This window comes from Natrix helvetica (genome assembly GCF_964273705.1).
Source record: "Natrix helvetica genome assembly, chromosome: 5".
NCBI classification, from domain to species: domain Eukaryota; kingdom Metazoa; phylum Chordata; class Lepidosauria; order Squamata; family Natricidae; genus Natrix; species Natrix helvetica.
The window spans coordinates 151,245,331-151,267,362 of record NC_138551.1 but is presented as its reverse complement, the minus strand read 5'-3'; the positions used below and the strand labels follow the sequence as shown (position 1 = coordinate 151,267,362).

Below are 22,032 nucleotides of genomic sequence, written 5' to 3'. Positions count from 1 at the left end.
GAGAAGGGGTTCATTGGAAAATAAGAATTCCCCCCCCCTTAAAAATAATCCTAGGTAATTTGGATTTAGGCTGTAATTACACATCACTTCAATTACCAGATTAACTCTCTCTCTCTCTCTCCCCTCCCTCCCCATTTTCTAATTGCCTGGCTGAATCACATGGTGGGGGGGGGGAATAAAAGAACTGTGAGGAGTAGCGATGTCGCTGGTGGCAAAGGAAAAATAAGGAGGAAGAGGAGGGTAGGTGGGTGGATGTTTTTCACTGGGAAAGGAAGGAAAAGGAAACTGAATTGGGGAGAAGGTGGAGAGAAATAGTGAGGTCAGGTGGGAGGGATGGAGGGAGGGAAGGAGGGAAAGGGAAGGAAGGAAAAGAAAAGAAGGATAAAATAAAAAGAATTAGAAGGAATGAAGGAAGGAAAAAGAAAAGGGAATAGAAAAAAGAATTAGGAGAAAGGAAGGGAGGGAGGGAGGGAGGAGGAAAGAAGGAAGGAAGGAAAAAGAAAGAATTGAAAAAAGAAATAGGAGGAAGGAAGGAAGGAGGACGGAAGGAAGAAAAAAGGAGAATAGAAAAAAGAATTAGGAGGAAGGGTGGAGGGAGGGAGGAGGGAAAAAAGAATAGAAAAAAGAAATTAGGAGGAAGGAAGGAAGAAAGGAAGGAAGAAAGAAAGGAAGAAAGAAAGAAAGAAAGAAAGAAAGAAAGAAAGAAAGAAAGAAGGAAGGAAGGAAGGAAGGAAAGAAGGAAAGAAGGAAAGAAAGAAGGAAAGAAAGAAGGAAAGAAAGAAGGAAGGAAGAAAGAAAGAAATGTACAATTGAATGTAAGATGCAACAGGTGGATATTTATTTGTCATGCCCCATTTTTACCCCGAAATTGAGTACAGAAAAGATAATGGGTCTATTGTCAGGAGCCAGAGATGTCCAAACAACTTTCTGGCCAATTCTGATTGAATGCTTCCTACATGCTGGCAACAAGAACTGGTTTCTCCTAGCATCCAGACCCACCACCAAACCCAACTCTAGTTTAACTTAGGTACCCAAAGCCACCCTGCCAACAAAAGTGTGCCTAGCCAAGGCTACGGTTTTCCCAGTGGCCATGGATGGCTGTGAAGGTTGGACCACAAGGAAGGCTGAGCGCCAAAGAATGGAGGCCTTTGAACTCTGGTGCTGGAGAAGAAGATTCCTGCATTGAGTCCCTTGGACTGCAAGGCCATCCAACCGGTCAGTCCTAGAGAATATCAACCCTGACTGCTCTTTAGAAGGCCAGATCCTGAAGAGGAAACTCAAAAGACTTTGGCCACCTGATGAGAAGGAAGAAGGACTCCCTGGAGAAGAGCCTCATGCTGGGAACGATGGAGGGCAAAAGAAGAAGAAGGGGACGACAGAGAAGGAGGGGGCTGGATGGAGTCACCGAAGCAGTCGGCGTGAGCTTCAATGGACTCCAGAGGATGGTAGAGGACAGGAAGGCCTGAAGGAACGTGGTCCGTGGGGTCGCGATGGGTCGGACCCGACTTCCCAACTAACAACAACAACCCAAACCCATCCACGTGAACTCAGGTTCCTCTGTGGCAGGATAGAAATGGTTTCCCAAAACAATCCACAGACGGTCGAGGGTGAGAAAGTTGGAGGCTATTTCTCCCAAGGTTCCCAGATCGTGGAGACCTCTTCTCCCTGAACTTCAGAGGCAGGAGTCCCCACTGGGCAAGAGCACGATGCTCTCACAGGGGGCGATGAGACATTCCCACCTCAGGATCTGCCTGTCTCTTGTGAGTGATTGACAGTCCACAGGGAGTAAGGTGTCCTGTGTCGCGAAGGTGAAGGTGACCTTGAGCTGAAGAGTTTTGGCTGGGATGTTGAGGACTTCTTAATCAATGCCAGAGTCATCCTGACAAGGCGAAATCTGCTCCATTCGGGCAGCCAGCTCCAATGTTCTAGTTAGCATCTGAAACTCACGTTCTAGAATATTGCTTGAAGTCCCTCTCTATAAAGCCCTTAGAAAGGCCACACCTAGAGTACTGCATTCAGTTTTGGTCACCGCCCTATAAAAAAGATTGTTGATACTCTAGAAAGAGTGCAGAGAAGAGCAACCAGGATGATTAGGGGACTGGAGGCTCAAACATACAAAGAATGGTTGCAGGAACTGGGCCTGGCTGGTTTAGGGAAGAGAAGGACCAGGGGAGATAGGAGAGCAGTCTTCCAATATTGGAGGGGCTTCCACAGAGAGGAGAAAGGGGTCAAGCTATTCTCCAAAGCACCCGAAGGCCAGAGAAGGAACAATGGATGGAAACTTACCAAGGAGAGATTCAACCTAGAAATAAGGAAGAATTTTCTGACAGTGAGAACAATCAACCCATGGAAGAGAAGTTGCCTTCGGAAGTTGTGGGAGCTTCATCCCTGGAAGCTTTCAAGAAGAGACTGGACTGCCCCCTGTCAGAAATGGCCTAGGGTCTCCTGCTTGAGCAGGGGGTCGGACTAGAAGATCTCCAAGGTGCCTTCCAGCTCTATTCTGACTGATTGATTGATTGATGTGGTCTAAGGTCTCCTGCTTGAGCAGGGGTTGGCCTAGAAGACCTCCAAGGTCCCTTCCAGCTCGATTCTGTAACTAACAGCCCACATTCCAGAATTAGCTCTGCCTCGCTATAAGAGAGGAGAAAACATCTTGATTTTTATTTTTATTTTTTTCAAAATTCCCGATCTGGCTGCCCATGTGGATCAAACTGCCAAGTTCTAGGCAGAAGAGGGGTGAGTCCTGGGTGGTTCCCTCACCCAGGGAGAAAAAGAAAATTTTTCCCCCTGTGCGTCTACATTTCCGAGGCCTCTATGTATAGAGAGAAAGGCCGGGGAAGAAAAAAAGAAAGAAAGAAAGAGTAAGAGAGAGGGGGGAGAAAGAGAGAGAGGGAGGGAGAGAGAAAGAGAGAGGGGGAGAGAAAGAGAGAGAGAGAGAAAGAGAGAAAGAAAGAGCGAGAGAAAGAGTGAGAGAGAGACAAAGAGAGAGAGAGAAAGATACAGAGAGATACAGAGAGAAAAAGAGAGAGAGAGAAAGAAAAAGAAAAAGAAAGAAAGAAAGATATACAGAGAGAGAGAGAGAAAGAGAGAAAGAAAGAGAAAGAGAGGGGGGAGAGAAAGAGAAAGAGAGAGAGAAAGAGAGAGGGAGAGAAAGAGAGAGAGAGAAAGAGAGAAAGAAAGAGCGAGAGAAAGAGTGAGAGAGAGACAGAGAGAGAGAGAAAGATACAGAGAGATACAGAGAGAAAAAGACAGAGAGAGAAAGAGAAAGAAAAAGAAAGAAAGAAAGAGATGCAGAGAGAGAGAGAAAGAGAGAAAGAGAGAGAAAGAGAGAGAGAGAAAGAGAGAGAAGGAGAAAGAGAGAGAGAAAGAGAAAGAAAGAAAAAGAAAGAGTGAGAGAAAGAGACAGAGAAAGAGACAGAGAGACAGAGAGAGAGAGAGAAAGAGAAAGAAAAAGAAAGAAATGCAGAGAGAGAGAGAGAAAGGAGAGAGAAAGGAGAGATGAGGAACAGCGAAGCCCAAGGGGGACAAAGAGCTCTTTATGCCTTAAGTAAGGTGACCTCATTGGCATTTTCAGAAAAGGGAAGGGGTGGGCTGGGGGGGGGGGAAACCTTTGGAAATACGTGCCCTGCAGACTCTCTAACCTGAGGAGCCATTCAACTCCTGCCCTTTCCTTTCATTGCCAAGAGCCCGAGGCCGTCCGCCGGATTTCTCATCGAAACGCTGCTTCGTACAAGACAATTATGATTTCATAATTCAAAGCGTTTCAGGCGACCCCCTCCTCCCCCCTCCATGCTCCCCACCACCCACCAGTCACCAGCTTTGTGGATTTTACCACATCAGTAACGTAACGGACAAATCCGTGGCCTGCTTGCATTGTCGGTCCTCTCCCAAAAAAAGAGAGACAGGGCAGGAGGGAAGAGGCACAAGGAGGGCAAAGACTTTTGGGGTACAGTCGGGCATTCCAACTTCCCACGGCACCCACTGATTGCTGAAGATTCAGCCGGATCGGATCGGTTCGCCCGAACCAATACTGGAAAATCGCAGGTCTGTGCCGTCCTATTTAGACACGTTTTCAAGCCAAAGCTGAGTGCATGCTCACATTTGCACACCGGCATGGAAAGTAAGTGAATACTACCCCTGGTAGGCCGTAGTAAGCCAACAAGGCTCCTGGCCATGTGCAAAAAGATCTTTTAAAAGGGAAATATATATGGACGCAGAGAAGAATTAGAAACCCTTGAGTTACATAGCAGGACAGAGGGATGCAATCAAGATCAAGGGAGGTACTAATACCCCTCTGTAAAGCCTTAGTAAGGCCACACCTAGAGTACTGCACCCAGTTTTGGTCACCACTATAAAAAAGAGGTTGAGACTCTAGAAAGAGTGCAGAGAAGAGCAACGAGGATGATGAGGGGACTGGAGGTTAAAACATACGATGAACGGTTGCAGGAACTGGGCCTGGCTGGTCTAGGGAAGAGAAGGACCAGGGGAGACAGGAGACCAGTCTTCTAATATTGGAGGGGCTGCCCCAGGGAGGAGAAAGGGGTCAAGCTATTCTCCAAAGCACCCGAAGGCCAGAGAAGGAAAAATGGATGGAAACTGAACCAGGAGAGATTCAACCTGGAAATAAGGACAGTGACAACAATCAACCCATGGAACAGAAGTTGCCTTCGGAAGTTGTGGGAGCTTCATCCCTGGAGGCTTTCAAGAAGAGACTGGATTGGGGGGGGGGTTGGACTAGATGACCTACAAGGTCCCTTCCGACTCTGTCAATGTTAATGGGCAGAACTACACCGATATTTCCCTTTTGTAAATGTTATTCGTAGGGAATTGATCTTTGTCATTCGTACACTGAAAACTAGCAGCTTGGGAAGTCCAAGGGAAAGATAATCTCCAAGTCGTTTCCTTGAATATATCAGTGGACCATTGAAGGGAGGAGAACTCAATGCTACATCTTGGGGGGGGGGGGAGAAGAAACTCGGAAGAAATACAAGAAAACAGCAATAAAAGATGAACAATAAAAGGCCAAATTCATCACCGCGACAGCAACCAGTTTATAAAACCGACGGTGAAAGGAAGGGAAATAACGCCTGCCTTTTAGGATTGATTGCAGGTGGTCCTCGACTTACGACAGTTCCGTTTAGTGCCCATTCAAAGTTACAGCGGCACTGAAAAAAGGGACTTAGAACCGTTTATTCACACTTGTGACCGTGGCAGCCTCCCCGGGGTCAGGCGATCCCAATTAAGGCTGGCCTCGTATTTATGACAGTCAAGACGATCCCCTTTGGTGACCTTCCAACAAGGGGAAGCCAAGATTCACTTAAAAACCGGGCGACTAACTTAACAACGGTGGCGATTCACTTGGCCACAAGAGGTGGTGAAACGGAACCAAGTTGGCTGAACTGTCTCGCTTAGCGAGCGATAGAAACGTTGGGCCCCATTGTGGTCGTAAGCCGAGAAACATCTGCGTCTACAGGACAGGAAACAGCACTTAAGAATTGAGTAGAGCAGAGAATAAAAGTCTTCCAGAAAAGTTACCCGTGGTTGGAAAAAAGGGGTGGAGAGAAATATACGTGCGATATTTCCGTGCTGACTTTTTGGCACTGGGTGCCCAAAAGGTTCGCCCTTACTGCACTAAGGAATGTAATTAATAGGGGGGGGAATTAAATGATTTTAAAAAGGAAGAAAAAAAAGATATCCAGATAGCTCTACGGCTACCAAAATCAGACTCCAGGCAAACCACGGTTATCCCTACGACACCCTGTGGAAGTGAAAGTTGGGTTTTTGAAGGAGCAGGGTAGGGAAATTAGGGGTATATTTGAGCTGGAGTGTTGAAGAGGACAAATCTTGAAATAAGCCCCCCCCCTTCCAAAAAAAAAAGACAAAGAATTGGATTATACAGTCAATTCGGGCCAGAGTTGGAGAGTGGGTGCCAAATTACCAGAATTACCAGAATAAAGAGCAAGAAAAAAGGATCAAAAAAGATGTCCAGGAAGAAAAGATAGCTCATGTTCTTAATTGATCTTAGATCAGGGGTGTCTAAACTTGGGAACTTTAAGACTTGTGGACTTCAACTCCCAGAATTCCCCAGCCAGCCATGATCTAGATCAGTGTTTCTCAAACTTGGCAACTTTAAGTCCTGTGGACTTCAACTCCCAGAATTCCCCAGCCAGCTATGCTGGCTGGGGGATTCTGGGAGTTGAAGTCCACAGGACTTAAAGTCGCCAAGTTTGAGAAACACTGATCTAGATCTATGGCTCAGGAAGTTGAGCTACAGGTCGTCCTCGATTTACGACAATTCACTGAGTGACCGACATACAGCAGCATGGAAAAAACATAGATTCGTGACCATTTTTCACACCATCATTGCAGCTTCCCGATCAAAATCTGGCCATGTGGCAACCGCCTCATGTTTATTGGGGGGGGTGCTATTCTGGGGGGGGGGTGTCACGCGATCTCCCTTTTGCGGCCTTCTGACAAGCCAAGCCAAAGGGGGAAGCCGGATTCATTTAACGACCGGGATACCAAGTTAATGATGGCACCGATTCACTTAACAACCGTGGCGAGGTCGTAAAGTGAGGCGAAAACAAATGTAAGAACTGAACACTTGCTTAGCAATGCAAATGTCCATTTCTGGTTTGTTAGATTTTAGAGTAATTGCCTTTCTTATTAAAATGACGCCAGTCATCTCAGCGGCTGCCAAATGCTCCTATCTTAATTGTCTGGATAGGAGACCACTTGGAAATCCCACCGATGGGGAAGGCTATTTTTTTCTCTCTCTCCTTGTATCCCAGGTATGAACTCAGTTATAGGGGACATGGTGGTGAAAATCTGTGGTCAGTTGTTAGTTGGGAAGTGGTGTCTGTCCCATCGCGACCCCATGGACCACGTTCCTCCAGGCCTTCCTGTCCTCTACCATCCTCCGGAGTCCATTCAAGTTCAGGCCGGCTGCTTCGGTGACTCCATCCAGCCCCCTCCTTCTCTGCCGTCCCCTTCTTCTTCTTTTGCCCTCCATCGTTCCCAGCATGAAGCTCTTCTCCAGGGAGTCCTTCTTCCTTCTCATCAGGTGGCCAAAGTCTTTGAGTTCCCTCTTCAGGATCTGGCCTTCTAAAGAGCAGTCAGGGTTGACCTCCTCTAGGACTGACCGGTTGGATGGCCTTGCAGTCCAAGGGACTTGCAGGATAGATAGATAGATAGATAGATAGATGGATGGATGGATGGATGGATGGATGGATGGATGGATGGATAAATAGATAGATAGATAGATAGATAGATAGATAGATAGATAGATAGATAGGTAGGTAGGTAGGTAGGTAGGTAGGTAGGTAGGTAGGTAGAAGATAGATAGATAGATAGATAGATAGATAGATAGATAGATAGATAGATAGATAGATGATAGATAGATAGATAGATAGATAGATAGATAGATAGATAGATAGATGATAGATATAGTTGTTGTTAGTTGGGAAGTTGTGTCTGACCCATCACAACCCCATGGACCACGTTCCTCCAGGCCTTCCTGTCCTCTCCCATCCTCTGGAGTCCATTGAAGCTCACCCCGACTGCTTTGGTGACTCCATCCAGCCGCCTCCTTCTCTGCCGTCCCCTTCTTCTTTTGCCCTCCATCGTTCCCAGCACGAGGTCTTCTCCAGAGGGTCCTTCTTCCTTCTCATTAGGTGGCCAAGTCTTTGAGTTTCCTCTTCAGGATCTGGCCTTCTAAAGAGCAGCCAGGGTTGACCTCCTCTAGGACTGACCGGTTGGATCGTCTTGCAATCCAAAGGGACTCAATGCAAAAGTCTTCTTCTCCAGCACCAGAGTTCAAAGGCCTCCATTCTGTGGTCAGTAGGAGCCCCAAACAGCTCGATGGCACCTAATCAGGTCAATCGATCATGAAAATTAGTAACCATGGGGGGAGGGGTGTTTCGGGGTGCTTGTTTTAAGACAAAGATAAGAGCTGTTGCTTTGACCCATTTTTCAGGCCTGCTCTAAAACTCGGTGCCAGGCCACGGATTGGCTCTTTGCCACCCACATGGGATGGATCCAGAAACCTACATTCCCATAAACAAGCAAAGCTCGATTAATTGTCCACTTTGGTTGGTTTGTGGCTTGCTATACCAGTGGTGGGGGGGGAGGACCCCGTCCTAATTTCAGACTTGTGTTTCGGGGTGTTTAAGCTCAGAAACTAAACTTTGGGCAGCAACAAGGCCCTGAGAGGAAATCATTAAATCCAGCTCTCTCTCTCTCTCTCTTTTTTAAGAAGGCTCCTTGGGGTCTTTAGAGGCAGAAATAAGAGGAGGGGGAAAATGTGGTGTTTCTGTTGGGAGTGGGGCTGCCCATTGATGCAGCCAGGTCTTCAACTCATTCAGGGGGAAAAAATATCCCTTTTTCTATCCCCAAGCAGATCTAGTGGGAGAAACTAAGCCTCGGAAAACTGTCTTCATCTGCTCAGGTTGATACAGCATCCTCGATGAGGACTGGAGACTTGAATTGGTAAGGGAAGGGAAGGGAAGGGAAGGGAAGGGGGGCTGGACAGATCATGCCTCCTAGTAGCAGGCAAACAGAAACAACTCCCCCCCCCCCAGTTAACTATAAACTAGCGGCGGGGAAGGAAGGGGCCGGCGTGGAAAAGCAACGAGGGAAACTAGGAACGCCTTCCCCACCGAGCGCCCACCTAGGCGGGAGAACTTGCCCGTGGGGTTGTTTCTCGGGGTGGGGTGGGAGGCAAGGACATATCGCTGGGCCCCGGCGCAGTCGGCGGGGCGGGGGAGCGGAGTCTTCCTTCGATCTTTTCCCCGACCAGATCGCCCTTGGGGCGCCGAGTCGGCGGCGCCTGGAATGGTTGGGAGATAGAAGGGAGACCACTGGGAGATCCGTATACAGTGGCGTCCCCTGGAGCTGAGTTCACGCAGAGGAGAGGAGAACAGGTCAAAAAGAGAACGGGTCGATTTGTAACGACGGCTGAAATAAGTCTCTCTCTCTCTCTCTCTCTCTCTCTCTCTCTCTCTCTCTCTCTCTCTCTCTCTCTCTCTCTCTCTCTCTCTCTCTCTCTCTCTCTCTCTCTCTCTCTCTCTCTCTCCAAGTATCCAGAAAATGCACACTTTTCTTCTTTGTTTTTTTCCCCTTTTTCACTTTGCAGGGAGGGAGGGAGGGAGGCAAAACAGAAGGAAGGAAGGAAGGAAGGAGAAACAGAGAAGGGAGGGAGGAAGAAGAGGGGGAGGTAGGGAGGAAAAACAGAAGAAAGAAAGGGAGGAGAAACAGAGAAGGGATGAAGGAGGGAGGGAGGACAGAAGGAAGGAGAAACAGAAGGGAGCGAGGGAAGAAGGAAGGAAGGAGAAATAGAGAGGGAGGAGGAAGAAGGGAGGGAGGGAGGAAGGGCGGACTTTAATAAAGTCCGCCTAAAGGCCACCAAACCAGTCTCAACCTTTTGGCCTGCCTCCCCCCCCCCCAAAAAAAAAAAAAAACCTTTCAGCAGAAGCAAAGTGAAAATAAACGACAGGAATCTTGCTCTGCTCAACTTCATCACCGGGAATTAGCAGCTCACTTCTTGGCCACTCCAAATTTTCTGTTTCTTTTAAAGAGGAAAAAAAACCAACAACCCCCACACTTCTTTTCTCTCTCTCTCTCTCTCTCTCTCTCTCTCTCTCTCTCTCTCTCTCTCTCTCTCTCTTCTTTTCTCTCCCTCCCTGTCCGGATCAACGCCAGACGGCCGCACTCGAGGAAAAAGGCCCGAGGGCTCAGATCAGGAAAGCGGGGCCGCTCTCCCCCCCCCCCCCGACCTTCGGTTAAACCACCTTCAGAGCTCCGCGGCGTTGGCTTTCCAACCCGCCGGCTCCTTTCTCCACTCGAGAAGTCCCGTCCTTCCCTCTTTTTTTTTTTAATTAGAGGGGAAGCCTTAAGTGGGCTGCGGCTGGGGGTGGGGGGGAGAGCGCAGACAACTTTAAAAAAAAAGCCTTGAAACGCGGTAATCGAAGTTAGAGCAAGGCGAAGCAAGCGGGGTTTTGAAATCGGACTTCAGCCTTTCGCCACCACGAGCGAGGAAGGTGTTATTAATATGAATAAAATCGGGCTCTACGTCCAGCAAGGAAGACGGGGGTGTGGGGGGGGGTGTGGAATTGGGTCTAAACTCTGCCGTCTTCACCCACCCACCCACCCCGCCGCCGCCTTTTACCCCGTTTTTTTCATTTCGAAAACGATAGGCCGGCTTTTCCCCTCCGCTGCTAAGTAGACACGCGGACAACTTTTCCTGTTTTAAAAAATAAAATTTAAAACTAATAATAACAATCTACATTAAACTATAAGCGTGTGCGGACGAATCAAGAGGGGGTGGTGTTCTTAAAAAAAATAACATAAATATGTGGTCAAACCGAATCAGGTTTGGGGGAGGGAATCTAAAACTAACCCCCCCTCCCCAATATCAGGCATTTAAGGACACCGGGCGAAGGCGATTTTCAGGCCCGCTTGTGAGAATCCGCCTTAGCGTCGACTCGCCCACCGGAGGGTCGATTCCCCCGTTTCTCCCCTTCTTCCCTCCGCCTCCCCCGTGGAGGAGGTCCTTGAGATCTGGAAACCTGAACTACCGTTTTTTTGTTTTGTTTTAATCCCTAAAAGAGTTTTCAAAAGACCCCTTTGCATCTCGGCAGCGCCCCTTGCTCGCTGGGTTGGGGTGGTTGGTTTTTTCCCCCCTATCCAAGCCAGACCCTTCCGGGATATGGACCAAACGGGACAACCGGCGAGGGCAAAGAACCCCACGGCCGCCTCCCGTCTGACTTCCAGACCTTTACTCTCTTATAAAGAAAAGAAAAGGGGAAAAAAGAGGACGTATTACATGTTAGACACACTCGCGCGTAATATGTGTAATATGCAATCTTTTATTTTATTTTTTTCAACAGGCCTCTAAAATTGGGGGAGAAAATTGGGAAGAGAGGAAAGCAAAAGGTCCGAATGTGTTGTAAACGCTGCCCGATTTGGGGTTATAATTTCACTATAGGATTCCCCTCGCCGAAATTGGACAAATCCTAACTAGGCGCCATTAGATGCAAGACCATCCTCCTTTTCTGCCTGGCCAAATATGCTCGTAAAAACAGTTTATTATTTGAGCCGTTTATTTATCTCGGCGGCGTTGTAAAATCCACGCGCGGTGGGGTCAGAGAAGCCTGTTCGCCTTCCAGGGCCCAGCAGTGGCAGTTGGAGAGGAAGAGGAAGAAAACGGTGAGGGGTTATGGTAGTGGTTTTTTTTTTTTGGCCTGTGGAAACTGTCGGGAGGAGCTGGCGAATGTGCGAAGGAGGGAAGGAAGGAAGGAAGGAAGGAAGGAAGGAAGGAAGGAAGGAAGGAAGGAAGGAAGGAAGGAAGGAAGGAAGGAAGGAAATAAATTTTTAAAAGTATAGGTATTTGAAATTGTGTGGGAAAGAAAGGAGGGAGGAAAAATGAAAGAGGAAGGGTGGGAGGAAGGAAAGAAGGAAAAGGAAGGAAGGAAAAATGAAAGGGGAAGGAGGAAGGGTGGGAGGAAGGAAAAATGAAGGGAAGAAGAAGGAAAAGGAAGTAAGGAAAAATGAAAGGGGAAGAAGGGAGAAAGGAAAGAAAAATGAAAGGGGAAGGAGGGAGGAAGGCAAGAAAAATGAAAGGGGAAGGAGGAAGGGAGGGAGGAAAGAAAGAAGGAAAAATGAAAGGGGAAGAAGGAAGGAAGGAAGGAAGGAAAGAAAGAAAGAAGGAAGGAAGACAGGAAGGAAAATAAAAGGGGAAGGTGGGAGAAAGGAAGGGTGAGAGGGAAGGAGGGAAAAAGAAAGAATTAAACGAGGGAAGAAAGAAAAAGAACGCGTTTTGTCCATTCCTTAAGCGAACGGCGAAAGGGAGACTCAATCTTTTAAACTTGGACGTCCCTGCAAAAACGGACCAACTTTCATTCTTTCCCGCGGATCAAATCAGATCTTGCAAAGCTGCTGGCTTCACTCGATCCCAGCGGGACAACAGGGGGGGGACACCGTGTAACAGGCTAGCGGGGGGGGAGGCGAAGGAGAGCCTCTCGGCCTGGGGAAGAGGCGCAAAATTAGCTTGACCTTGAACCAAGACCGGCCGCTTTACTTCAGGCACGGGGAAGCGTTCACAACAACCACAACGACCATCGCACAAAAAAGGAGACCCACAGCTGACGAGGAGAAAACTTCGCCCCTTTCCTATCTTGAGGGGAGGGGGAAAAGGGGGGGGTGCAATTATCGAAACATCGGCGGAGCTACCAACTCCACCTCCAGACAGCCAAAAGGGGGGAGGGGGGGAGGTAGGGAGGGAGAATAAATTAAAATTAAGGCGTTCTTGCAAAAGAATTGCTCCGTCCTTGGAAAAGGGAGAATATCAAGCGAAGGGAGAGCTTGTTACAGGCCATTGGGGGGGGGGGGGACAGAAACCGCCGCTGGGGCGAAATCCTCTCCTTTTCCCTGCGTGGGAAGGGATCCCCACTAAAATCAACCCAAGCGCCCGCCGCATTCAAAAGGGCCGAAGTGCCGCCGCCGCTTCCCTGCCGTTTCGATTTCCGAACAACTTAAAATCCACATTTTTTAAATATATTTGTATGTGCATATATATATTTCCCTGCTCCGAAATCTTCGCGCTTAGGTTTCCTCGCGGCGCTTTAAGCGAGAGAGGCAGCCAAAAAAAACAACACCCGGCGTCCCGTTTTAAAAAAACCAGACTAACTCACAAGGCAAAGCCCGACAACCGGGGGGGGGAGCATTTTTATTTAAAAATAAAAATAAGATAAAATGCAGCAAGCCACTCGCAAGTCCGCTCCGACCACAGCCTGTGAACTGAGACCGCCAGAAACTTTTTCGAGCCAAGGAGCGAGTCGCAGCCACTACGGGGGCCGAGCGAAGTCCTCGCTTCTTTGGCCAGAAAGTTCTTTTTGCGGAGAGGGTGGGTGGGTGAAGAAGAAGGGGATAAACCGTCACTGACAGTTGGAAGACTCCGAAATCATAACCACCCGCTCTTCTGCCTTGCCCACTTTTTAAAAATAATAATAATCATCGCCGGTTTGCATTCCATTAAGCCGCCGATTCCTCTCCCCCAGCTCCGTATTTCAATGTAAATCCCCTCCCCACCTACACCCCCAAAATAGATCGATATACAAACATCCCCCTCCCCTTCTACCAGAGATTTCCTTCCCTCTTTCCCGGTTTCAATTTTCTCCTCCAGCCGCCGCCGCCCCCCTCTAAAAAAATGAATGAACTTGGGACGAAGGACTTCAAAAGTTGCCCCAAAAGAGCAGGAGAATCCGCGAATTAAAAATAAGGAACAGAGACCAAAAAAAAAAATCCTTGTTCGTTCGCTCGCGCCCCCTTCCCCGCAGCTATGAATCCCGGGTGAATGTGAGAGCCCCCCCCCTCCCCCGGTTCTCTTTGCATGTTGCCAGTCTGCGACCCCCGCCCACCCGCTTGCCTGCCTTGCCTTGCGAGGCCTGCATGGCTTTCTTTCTCTCTTCCCCCCCCCCCACGAAAATAAAATAAAATAAAACCACACTCAGGCACTCCGCAAAGCCCGCCCCCCCCCCTCTCTCTCTCCGCCAACTTCCAGCAGCAACCAGCCCTCGCTCGCTGCCAACCGCGAATCTCTAGCGCCCACTATTCAAAGAGCCGGGAATTAAAAAAAAAAAACTTTTGCATTACACACACACACACACACACACACACACTCACACACGCCAGAACTTGGAAAGAAGTCGGAGAAAGGGAGGAGTTGCGGAGGTTCAACTTTTGCTTAACTTTCCCCCTTCTTTCTCTTCCTCAAACAATCCCCCCCCCCGCCCAATCTCACCTCCCACCCACCCACCCTCTCTTTAGGCCATTCCTGGGGGAGCCCGGCACGGCGCAAAAGAGGGGGGTGGGCGCCGATCCCGGGGATGCCGAACGGGGCGAATCGAAACGAAACTTTCGTGGGAGCTCAGCTCGCTCCAATTGCTCGGCCGGGAAGCGAACTCAAAGCGGCGCAGTTTCTCCCCGGCTGGGCTGTTCGTTGCCCGCAACGGCGGGGAGAGAAACCCACGCAGCCCCCCACGCCCACCCACGCCTGGCCTCCGTGCTCTGCTCCCCGGAGAGCCGAGCCCGGGTTCCCCCCCCTCCCCTCTCTTCTTCTCCTTCCTCCTCCTCCTCTCCCTCTGACCGTCTCCCCCTCCCCCCTAACGCTCGGGGACACACAAAAAGGAGACCTACTTTTCGGCAGTTTCCTGGCCCGCGCCTTGGATCGCATCTTGCCGGCGCTCTGGATCCTTCCTTGAACCCGCCGCTCTTCTGCGCCGCGATCATCCTCGCCCCAACATTGTCAGTTCGGACACCTTCGCACATGCGCAGAGAGCATTCAATCTGACACCCGCTCCGGGGCCAAAGGGGAAGGAGGGAGGGTGGGGGGAGAGAAGAAGAAGAAGAAGGAAGAGAGAGAGAGAGAGAGAAAGGAAGGAAGGGGGAAAAAAAACCCACCCCAAGCCAGCAGTACCAACCACGCTAAATCTTCCTCGGGTTAGTTCATCAAAGCTGGAGAAAAGAGAGAGAGAGAGAAAGGGGGGGGGGAGGTAGGTAGGTGGGTTTTCCCCTCCTATCCTCTTCCTCCTGATCGCTGATCACCCCACCCCACCCCCATTTTCTTCCCCCGGATCTGCCCCTTTAAGAAAACACTCTCCCCCCCCCCCCGCCTTCCCTTCTTCTCGCTCTTCTCTAACCCTTTCCAGGCTGCCCCCTCGCCCTCGGTCGGGCAGCCTTTGCAAGAAGCGGCGCTGACGTCTAGGAAGAGGTGACTTTAAAATGATATATAGGTATGTGTGTATATATACACACACACATACATGGCATACTCGTTCAGATAAACGGTTGCAAATTAGGGGCGGAGGGAGAGGGTCGAAATTGGATAATTGCACACCGCACTTGGCGAATTATAAGATCGTTATTAAGAGACCCCCGCGATGGGCCGGCTCCGTTCTCTATGCGGGACCCGATCCCCTCCGCGCCTACTCGCGAGTAAATCAATCTCTCTCTTTCTCTCTCCCCCCCCCCCACTTCCAATGGCCCATCGCGCACCCCCCACCCCCCACCCCCCACCGAAGTCGGCATGGAAGGAGCGCGACCTCTTTGGCAAGGCGGGAGAGACCCGGATCTGCTGATTTAAAAAGTAAGCGCTTTGGAGAATTGTGGCTGCTGCGAAGGGGGCTTCTTGTATTGACGTTACTTGTTTACTGCTCTTTCTTTCAGGCGGGGGGGGGGCGTTAGGGGCCCCAAAGGAGGCTCCCTAAACTACATAACAACACCCCCCCCCCGCGCGCGTAAAGGCGCTTTTTAAGGATCGGGGTGGGGATGGATGCCCGCCTGCTCGGGCTGCGTAAAAAACGCGCGCCGGTGCCACCTTTGGGTGCGTTTGAAGAGAGAGGGGGGGTTTACTTACAGCCCCCCCCCCACCGCATCTCAACTGACCAAAAGTGCTGCGAGGCCTAAGTGCGACGGCGTCGGGGTGGGTGAGTGGGTGATCCCCCCCCCCCAATTAATAAAACGCACGTTGGGTAGGGAAAGGTTTTAATTCCTTCCTGTCCCCCCCCCACTCCCGTTTTAAACATTTCTTCTCCGTGTTTGCTGGACGCGGAGCCTTCCTCAGGTCGACTCCCGACGCCGGACCGAATGGAGGTTTTTTGGGAGGAGGGGGAGTGTTTCTCGCCTCCGGGGTCGAAGAACCGAACCGCCCGCTCCTACCCACCCAGCCACCCCGAACGAATTGCGGAGAAGGGGGTCGCGAGAGCATCCCAGCTAAGAGACGGAAGAAAGGTAACGTTTTGCGCAAACAAGGCGAGTTGTTAAAATGCAGCAGCGCGTCTTTTCGGGGTTGCCCTGGGTGGGGGGGAGGAGATCCTCCACACCCACCTGTGCGGCAAACTTTCCGGCTTATTGTGTCGTGGGTGGGTTTATTTCACGGAGACCCCAACTTTCCTTCGACCCGTTTTACCTGCCATTTCCCCTCCCCCACTATAATTTTGCGCGGTGCTTTCTCGCTAAATGTTTGCGGCTGCTTTATTATTATTATTATTATTATTATTATTATTATTATTATTATTATTATTATTATTATTATTATTATTATTATTATTATTATTATTATTATTATTCGCACAGTCAGCCAGATGTTCAGTCTGGGATTGGCATTTTTGTCTACCTATCGAGTCCTTACCAAGGACCTGGGATAGGCAAATCTGGATGTTTGATAGTGTATTATTATTATTATTATTATTATTATTATTATTAGGTTAATCTTTGGTGAGATTCACAGCCTTTGGGGCTGGTTGGTAGCTCAACAGCTCGAGTCCTAACCAAGGACCTAGGAACGGTTAAGGTAACGTATTATTATTATATACTATATTCATTAAACATGAAACTCAGCCAACTGAACATTCAAAAATGCAATACAAATACCAGTGACTGAAATTGTTGTTGTTGTTGTTGTTGTTGTTGTTTTCCATTCCTCTTTGGTTAGCAGGTTCAGGGGGAAAAAGTGGCTTGAGCAGAAACCGGGGGAGTAGAAGTATCGGAAAATTTCCTTCCTGCCTTTCTTTCTCTTCGCATTTTCTTAAAGCAAAAAAAATCGGGGTTTTACCTACCCTTCCAGAAACTCCCAACCCCTTGCAAAATATTTAAAACAAAATAGAAGGAAGCGTTCGGGGGAGGGGGAATGGAAGGAGCCCCTCAATGTATGAGGACATATACGGGTGATCCCCAGACAGAGAGAGAAGGTGGAATCCGGCAGAAGAAAAAAGAGACCGGCGGTTATTATTAATTACTGTTACCTAATTAATGGCGTTCTTTGGGGGGAAATTCAAGTGGCATGAAACGAGGTGGACGGGAGCGGAAGCTTTTGTGCGGGGGATTAAAGAGGGGGAGTGAGACCCAAAAGGAAGAAAAAAAAACAGTCTCGGATGCTTTCAATAAATAAAACCAGATATTTATTTTTTTTTAAAAAGCGAGCGAAGGCAGGATCAGAGGCGTTCCCATTCCAAAAATAACAGGGGCCGAAAAGCAGGTAGAAAGGAAAAGGAGAGTGAGAGGAGAGGAAAGGTTTGGTGGAAGTGTTTGTGTGTGGTCTTTGCTAATAAAAAAAATAGCCATAAAAATAATGGGAGTTTTCTTTTCTTTTTTTGTGCAAAGGTTTTCGCTTCTGCGGTGGCTTTCGCCGCGTCGTAAGCGTGGTGCGAGTGTGTAGAGGCGCACAGATATCGGTAGGCCCATACCCATTCCCAATGGGTCATTATGTGAGTGAGTGAGTGTGTGTGTATCCCATTTGTAAACACTTGAGGACTGGAGAGGTTTTGGGGGTAGAGTAAGACAGATCTCTTTGGGTTTCTATTCTATGCGCTTTTAAAGTGTGGCTTTCATCGGGCACTCAGTCACCAAGCCCTAACTAACACAGATTTAATTACGATTGGAAACGGAGGGGGGGGGAAGAGAAGGGGGAGTCGGCGGGGGTCGCTCTCTTGAAACGACCGGCCTTTCTTTAAAAAAAAACCCCTTCAAGGTATTCTCTTTCCGCAAACCCCAAGTCCGTTTTCCACGCGTTTTCCCTAAAACTGGGCCCTGGGGAACGGCCTTAAAAAGAAGGAAAAAGCCGCGTAGCAAAACCAGCTTAGACGCCAACCTGTGTGTGTGTGTGTGTGTGTGTGTGTGTGTGTGTGTGACCCTTTGGTTTGTAAAGACTTTCGATTTTTAATTTTAAAAAAACCCCAAAAGAACAGTGCGCGCGCGCGTGGGTGGGTGTGTGGAAAAATCTCCTCTTCCTCGCAGGCCCACTCGCAATGAATTTCCCCTTAGAAGGTGTCCATTTGGATTTATTTTTATTTATTTATCCAGGGGGGGAAGAAGAAGAAAAAAATAAAGAAAGGCATTGGAAACAAAATGCCTTGGAACACACGGGAAGGCCGGTGTTTTTTTGCCCCCCCTCCCCCCTCCCGATCCGCGAATTGGAATAAAAAAGAAAGAGAGACGGGTTTTCTTCTTTTATCGCGCCGAGAATATTCTCGGCCCAAAGGTCGAATGAGGACGCCGCTGGATTTTTTACGCCCGAGGCCGGGTTCGGAAGAGGCGCTTGTTTACCCGGGTCAATGGCAAACCTTGAAGGAGGCGGCGTTCCCACGATTTACTAAATCTGCTGGGGTTTCATTTCAGCCAGAAGAGGCAAGAGGGGAAACCTGACCCGTTTCGTGGCGTTTACGCTTCGGTGAAGTTTAAAAGGGGAGGGGGGGATTGACGCGGGTTAAAAGCTGCCGTGTGAACGCGACTTACTTTAATGTAATTTCTCTTCCCCACTTATTTAAATGTGTGTTTCCGCTCTTATTTTCTAGGAATAACACCAAGCGAAGGCGAAAGGCTTATTTTAACCCAGTTAAAGGGAGACGGACTGCTGGAGGCGACCGCAATTTACTTGCATGTAAAGAGCATTTGGGGATCTTCGCTTAAGGTAGAACTTGGGAGCTGGGGAAGTTTTCTGCTCAGCGAGGGTTGGGTTCCCACGACACTCGGGGCTAAAGTGAGGTTGGGCCACGTGTTGGGAGAACGTTCCCCGTTTCCAGACCTCGTGTGAACCAGGCGGGTGGAGAGAAGCCAGGGAAGGCTCCCTAACTTTCTTCAGGTCCTCTGAATCCCAGGCCTCGTGTAGAATTCACCAACCCGGAAGAACGGCCTTTTCCCTAACTCCGTCCGCTTTTGCGCCCCTTCGGACTGGCCTGAAGTACCGCGTGTGACCCCGAGATCCAAACGAAGGCTGCGAATGGGGGAGGCGCGAAGGGTTGAAGGATGCGGGTTGGACCCGCGCACCTGCCTCACCCGTGTCCAGGAGAGGCGGTATTGGATGAGAGGGAAAGGAGACCTGCCTCTTTAAACACCTAGACCCAAGGCGGGATATAAATCTAACAAAACAATTAATTTTAACCCTCGGGTAATCCAATCGAGAGGGGAGGGAGGGAGGGAGGCAAGGCAGGTCTGCGAAGCTAAAACGATAGACCCCGTTCTCACGACCCGTTCCGCGGGGATTTTTCCTCCCTGCTTAGCGTCCCACTAACTGGGTCCCCCCCCACCCCCACCCAGGGAATCCTCAACTCATTCTTCTCGCTCTCCAGCAAAGCTAAACCAATTTCGTTGTATTTAAGTACAATGACAATAAAGATTATACTTAAAACCGCTTGAGGTTTAGAGTGTCCCGGGAACGCAAACTTGAAGGAGTTCTGTAAGTTTGTTGTTAGTTGCAAAGTCGTGTCTGACCCATTGCAACCCCATGGACAATGTTCCTCTAGGCCTTCCTGTCTTCTACCATCCTCTGGAGTCAATTTAAGCTCCAGCTGACTGAGTGACTCCATCCAGCCCCCTCCTTCTCTGCCGTCCCCTTCTTCTTTTGCCCTCCATCGTTCCCAGCATGAGGCTCTTCTCCAGGGAGTCCTTCTTCCTTCTCATCAGGTGGCCAAAGTCTTTGAGTTTCCCCTTCAGGATCTGGCCTTCTAAAGAGCAGTCAGGGTTGATCTCCTCTAGGACTGATCCTTTGGATGGCCTTGCAGTCCAAGGGACTCAATGCAGGAGTCTTCTCCAGCACCAGAGGTCAAAGGCCTCCGTTCTCTGGCGCGCCGCCTTCCTTATGGTCCAACTTTCTTCAGCCATCCATTGCAACTGGGCAAACTAGCTAAGTTTAGGGTGGCCTATTTGAAAGGAGAGGGGGAGGGACAGAGAAATAGCTGGTTTTTTTTTTAGGTGCCTCCTCTCTACCTCCTCTCTCCTTCTGAAGTTGCATATATGATGACTACTGATATATATTTTTTCTGAAAACCATTATTCAATCATTCTGAGCTTTTATTGCTAATAGTCATCGCATGATTGTTAATCAGAGCTCAGAATTATCCAAAGCGTTGGCTTGCCCTCCTACATTTCCTCACCAGATGTTGAGCTGCTGCTGGGTGCCCACCACGAGCTAAGCCAGGTTAGCCACCACCCTGGTTCCCTGTCACCACACACACCGGCTGTGATTCCCGGCCCACCCTGTGCCAGAAACATGGCAGGGGGCTGCCCATGTGCTAAACCTCTGGTTGTTGGTGTTGGTGTTTTGAAACCCATTGTGGGAATGCAGCCTTGACACGCAAGTCTGATTTCTAGTCAAGGTCGCACCCAGCTTTAGGAGGGTGGGAGTTTGTCTGGAGGCAGCCCCCTGCCCCCCCCCCTTAAAATGGGCCTTTCCCACGTGGCTCCTGATTGGCAGCAGGAATAGAGGCCACTCCGTGGGCAGGTTGTGGAGCCAGTCACACAGCCACAGGTAAGGCGTTCTTGCTGTGGCTGGCCTACCTTGCAGGGTTGCCCTAACAAGGAGAGAAAGGTAAGGGGACTGAAGACATTAAGTCAGTTTGTTAATCTGCGATTCACAAACCCAATGGAGGATTTGAGGTTATAACAGGGAAGAGATTCTCAATCCTCCAGTTCCTCCCAAAGGTGCTTTTCTTTCTTTCTTTCTTTCTTTCTTTCTTTCTTTCTTTCTTTCTTTCTTTCTTTCTTTCTTTCTTCATTTATTTATTTATTTATTTCCCTTCCTTTCCTTTTTTCCTTCATTCCTTTCCTTTTTCTTTTTCTTCCTTTCCCTTTCTTTCTTTTCTTCCTTCCTTTCCCTTCCTTTCCTTTCTTCCTTCCTTCCTTTCCTTTTTCTTTTTCTTCCTTTCCCTTTCTTTCTTTTCTTCCTTCCTTTCCTCTTTCTTTCTTTTCTTCCTTCCTTTCTCTTTCTTTTCTTCCTTCCTTTCCTTTTTTCCTTCTTCTTTCTTCCTTTCCCTTTCCTTCTTTCTTTCTTTTCTTCCTTCCTTTCCTTTTTACCTTCTTCTTTCTTCTTCCTTTCCCTTTCCTTCTTTCTTTCTTTTCTTCCTTCCTTTCTCTTTCTTTTCTTCCTTCCTTTCCTTTTTTCCTTCTTCTTTCTTCCTTTCCCTTTCCTTCTTTCTTTCTTTTCTTCCTTCCTTCCCTCTTTCTTTCTCTCTTTCTTTCTTTCAAAAGGCGACTGGACTTTCTGGTTTTTCCTCGAAGACATTTCGCTTCTCATCCAAGAAGCTTCTTCAGTTCTCAGAGCGGAGGAAGCTTCTTGGGTGAGAAGCAAAACATTGTCCACTCACCTCTTGAAGATAAAAAATAATAGCAGTTTTGGGACAAGAAGAACTCCGGATCACCTACTTTTGATGTATTGGACCTCTGGGTTTTTCTGCATTAATGGTCCTCTCCCCACCCCACCCCCACTCCACTTTCCTCTGCCCTTAAATTCCTTTTCCTCTGTGTCTCAACTCCATCCTTGACCAGGCAAAACCTATTCCCAGGGAGTTCAGAGGATGTGCGAGGGGAAGCTTGAGCAGAGAAATGACAACTGGCTGCGTTCACACGATTACACCAGCCCAGCTCACGCTAGCAGATTGCTTTTTAGTCCCGGTTGTAAATCCTGGAAATGGGGGTGAGTAAACCTTGACTGAAAAAAGCCAGGCCAGGGCTCCTCCATCGCCCTTGAGTGGGTGGGGAGAGATCATTTGAAGGTTCAGGGTTTGGAGGGAAGTTGTGAACAAGGGCATGGTGTTAAGTCGTGAAGGGGTGTGTGCTTTGTTAACCTAGGTGAGGAGTTGCACATGTGAACCTACCAGTGGCATAAGAGTGAGAGAGAGACAGACAGACAGAGGTAGACAGAAGGGGAGAGGAGGAGAGGGGGAGAAATAGAGAGGGAGAGGAGGAGGGAGAGAGACAGAGAGAGAAAGAGGAGACACAGAAAGAGAGAAAGAGGAGACAGAAAGACAGAGAGAAGGAGACACAGAGAGAGAGAGAAGGAGAGGGGGAGAAATAGAGAGGGAGAGGAGGAGGGAGGGAGACAGAGAGAGAAAGAGGAGACACAGAAAGAGAGAAAGAGGAGACAGAAAGACAGAGAGAGGGAGACAGAGAGAGAGAGAAGGAGAGGGGGAGAAATAGAGAGGGAGAGGAGGAGGGAGAGAGACAGAGAGAGAAAGAGGAGACACAGAAAGAGAGAAAGAGGAG

General features: G+C 49.0%; 2 protein-coding genes across 6 annotated transcripts in view; one reads left to right on the top strand and one right to left on the bottom strand.

Moving 5' to 3' along the window:
* Positions 1–22,032, bottom strand: part of PRDM16 (PR/SET domain 16) — a 342,912-nt gene that overhangs the window by 301,698 nt on the left and 19,182 nt on the right. The window contains exon 1 of one of the 5 annotated variants that reach the window (XM_081954901.1): positions 14,194–14,388. The exons of the other annotated variants lie outside the window; for them this stretch is intronic. Coding sequence (XP_081811027.1) covers positions 14,194–14,230 — 37 coding nt within the window. The 5' untranslated portion in view covers positions 14,231–14,388. Of the gene's footprint in view, positions 1–14,193; positions 14,389–22,032 lie in introns of those variants that run through there. 5 annotated transcript variants of the gene reach the window in all.
* Positions 14,635–21,677, top strand: LOC309393153 (uncharacterized protein). The gene is made up of 8 exons (XM_081955052.1): positions 14,635–14,767; positions 15,078–15,142; positions 15,223–15,482; positions 15,610–15,786; positions 17,158–17,228; positions 17,857–18,154; positions 18,348–18,463; positions 21,316–21,677. The coding sequence occupies exons 3-8, from the start codon at positions 15,329–15,331 to the stop codon at positions 21,469–21,471; spliced, it is 972 nt and encodes a 323-aa protein (XP_081811178.1). The 5' UTR covers positions 14,635–14,767; positions 15,078–15,142; positions 15,223–15,328; the 3' UTR covers positions 21,472–21,677.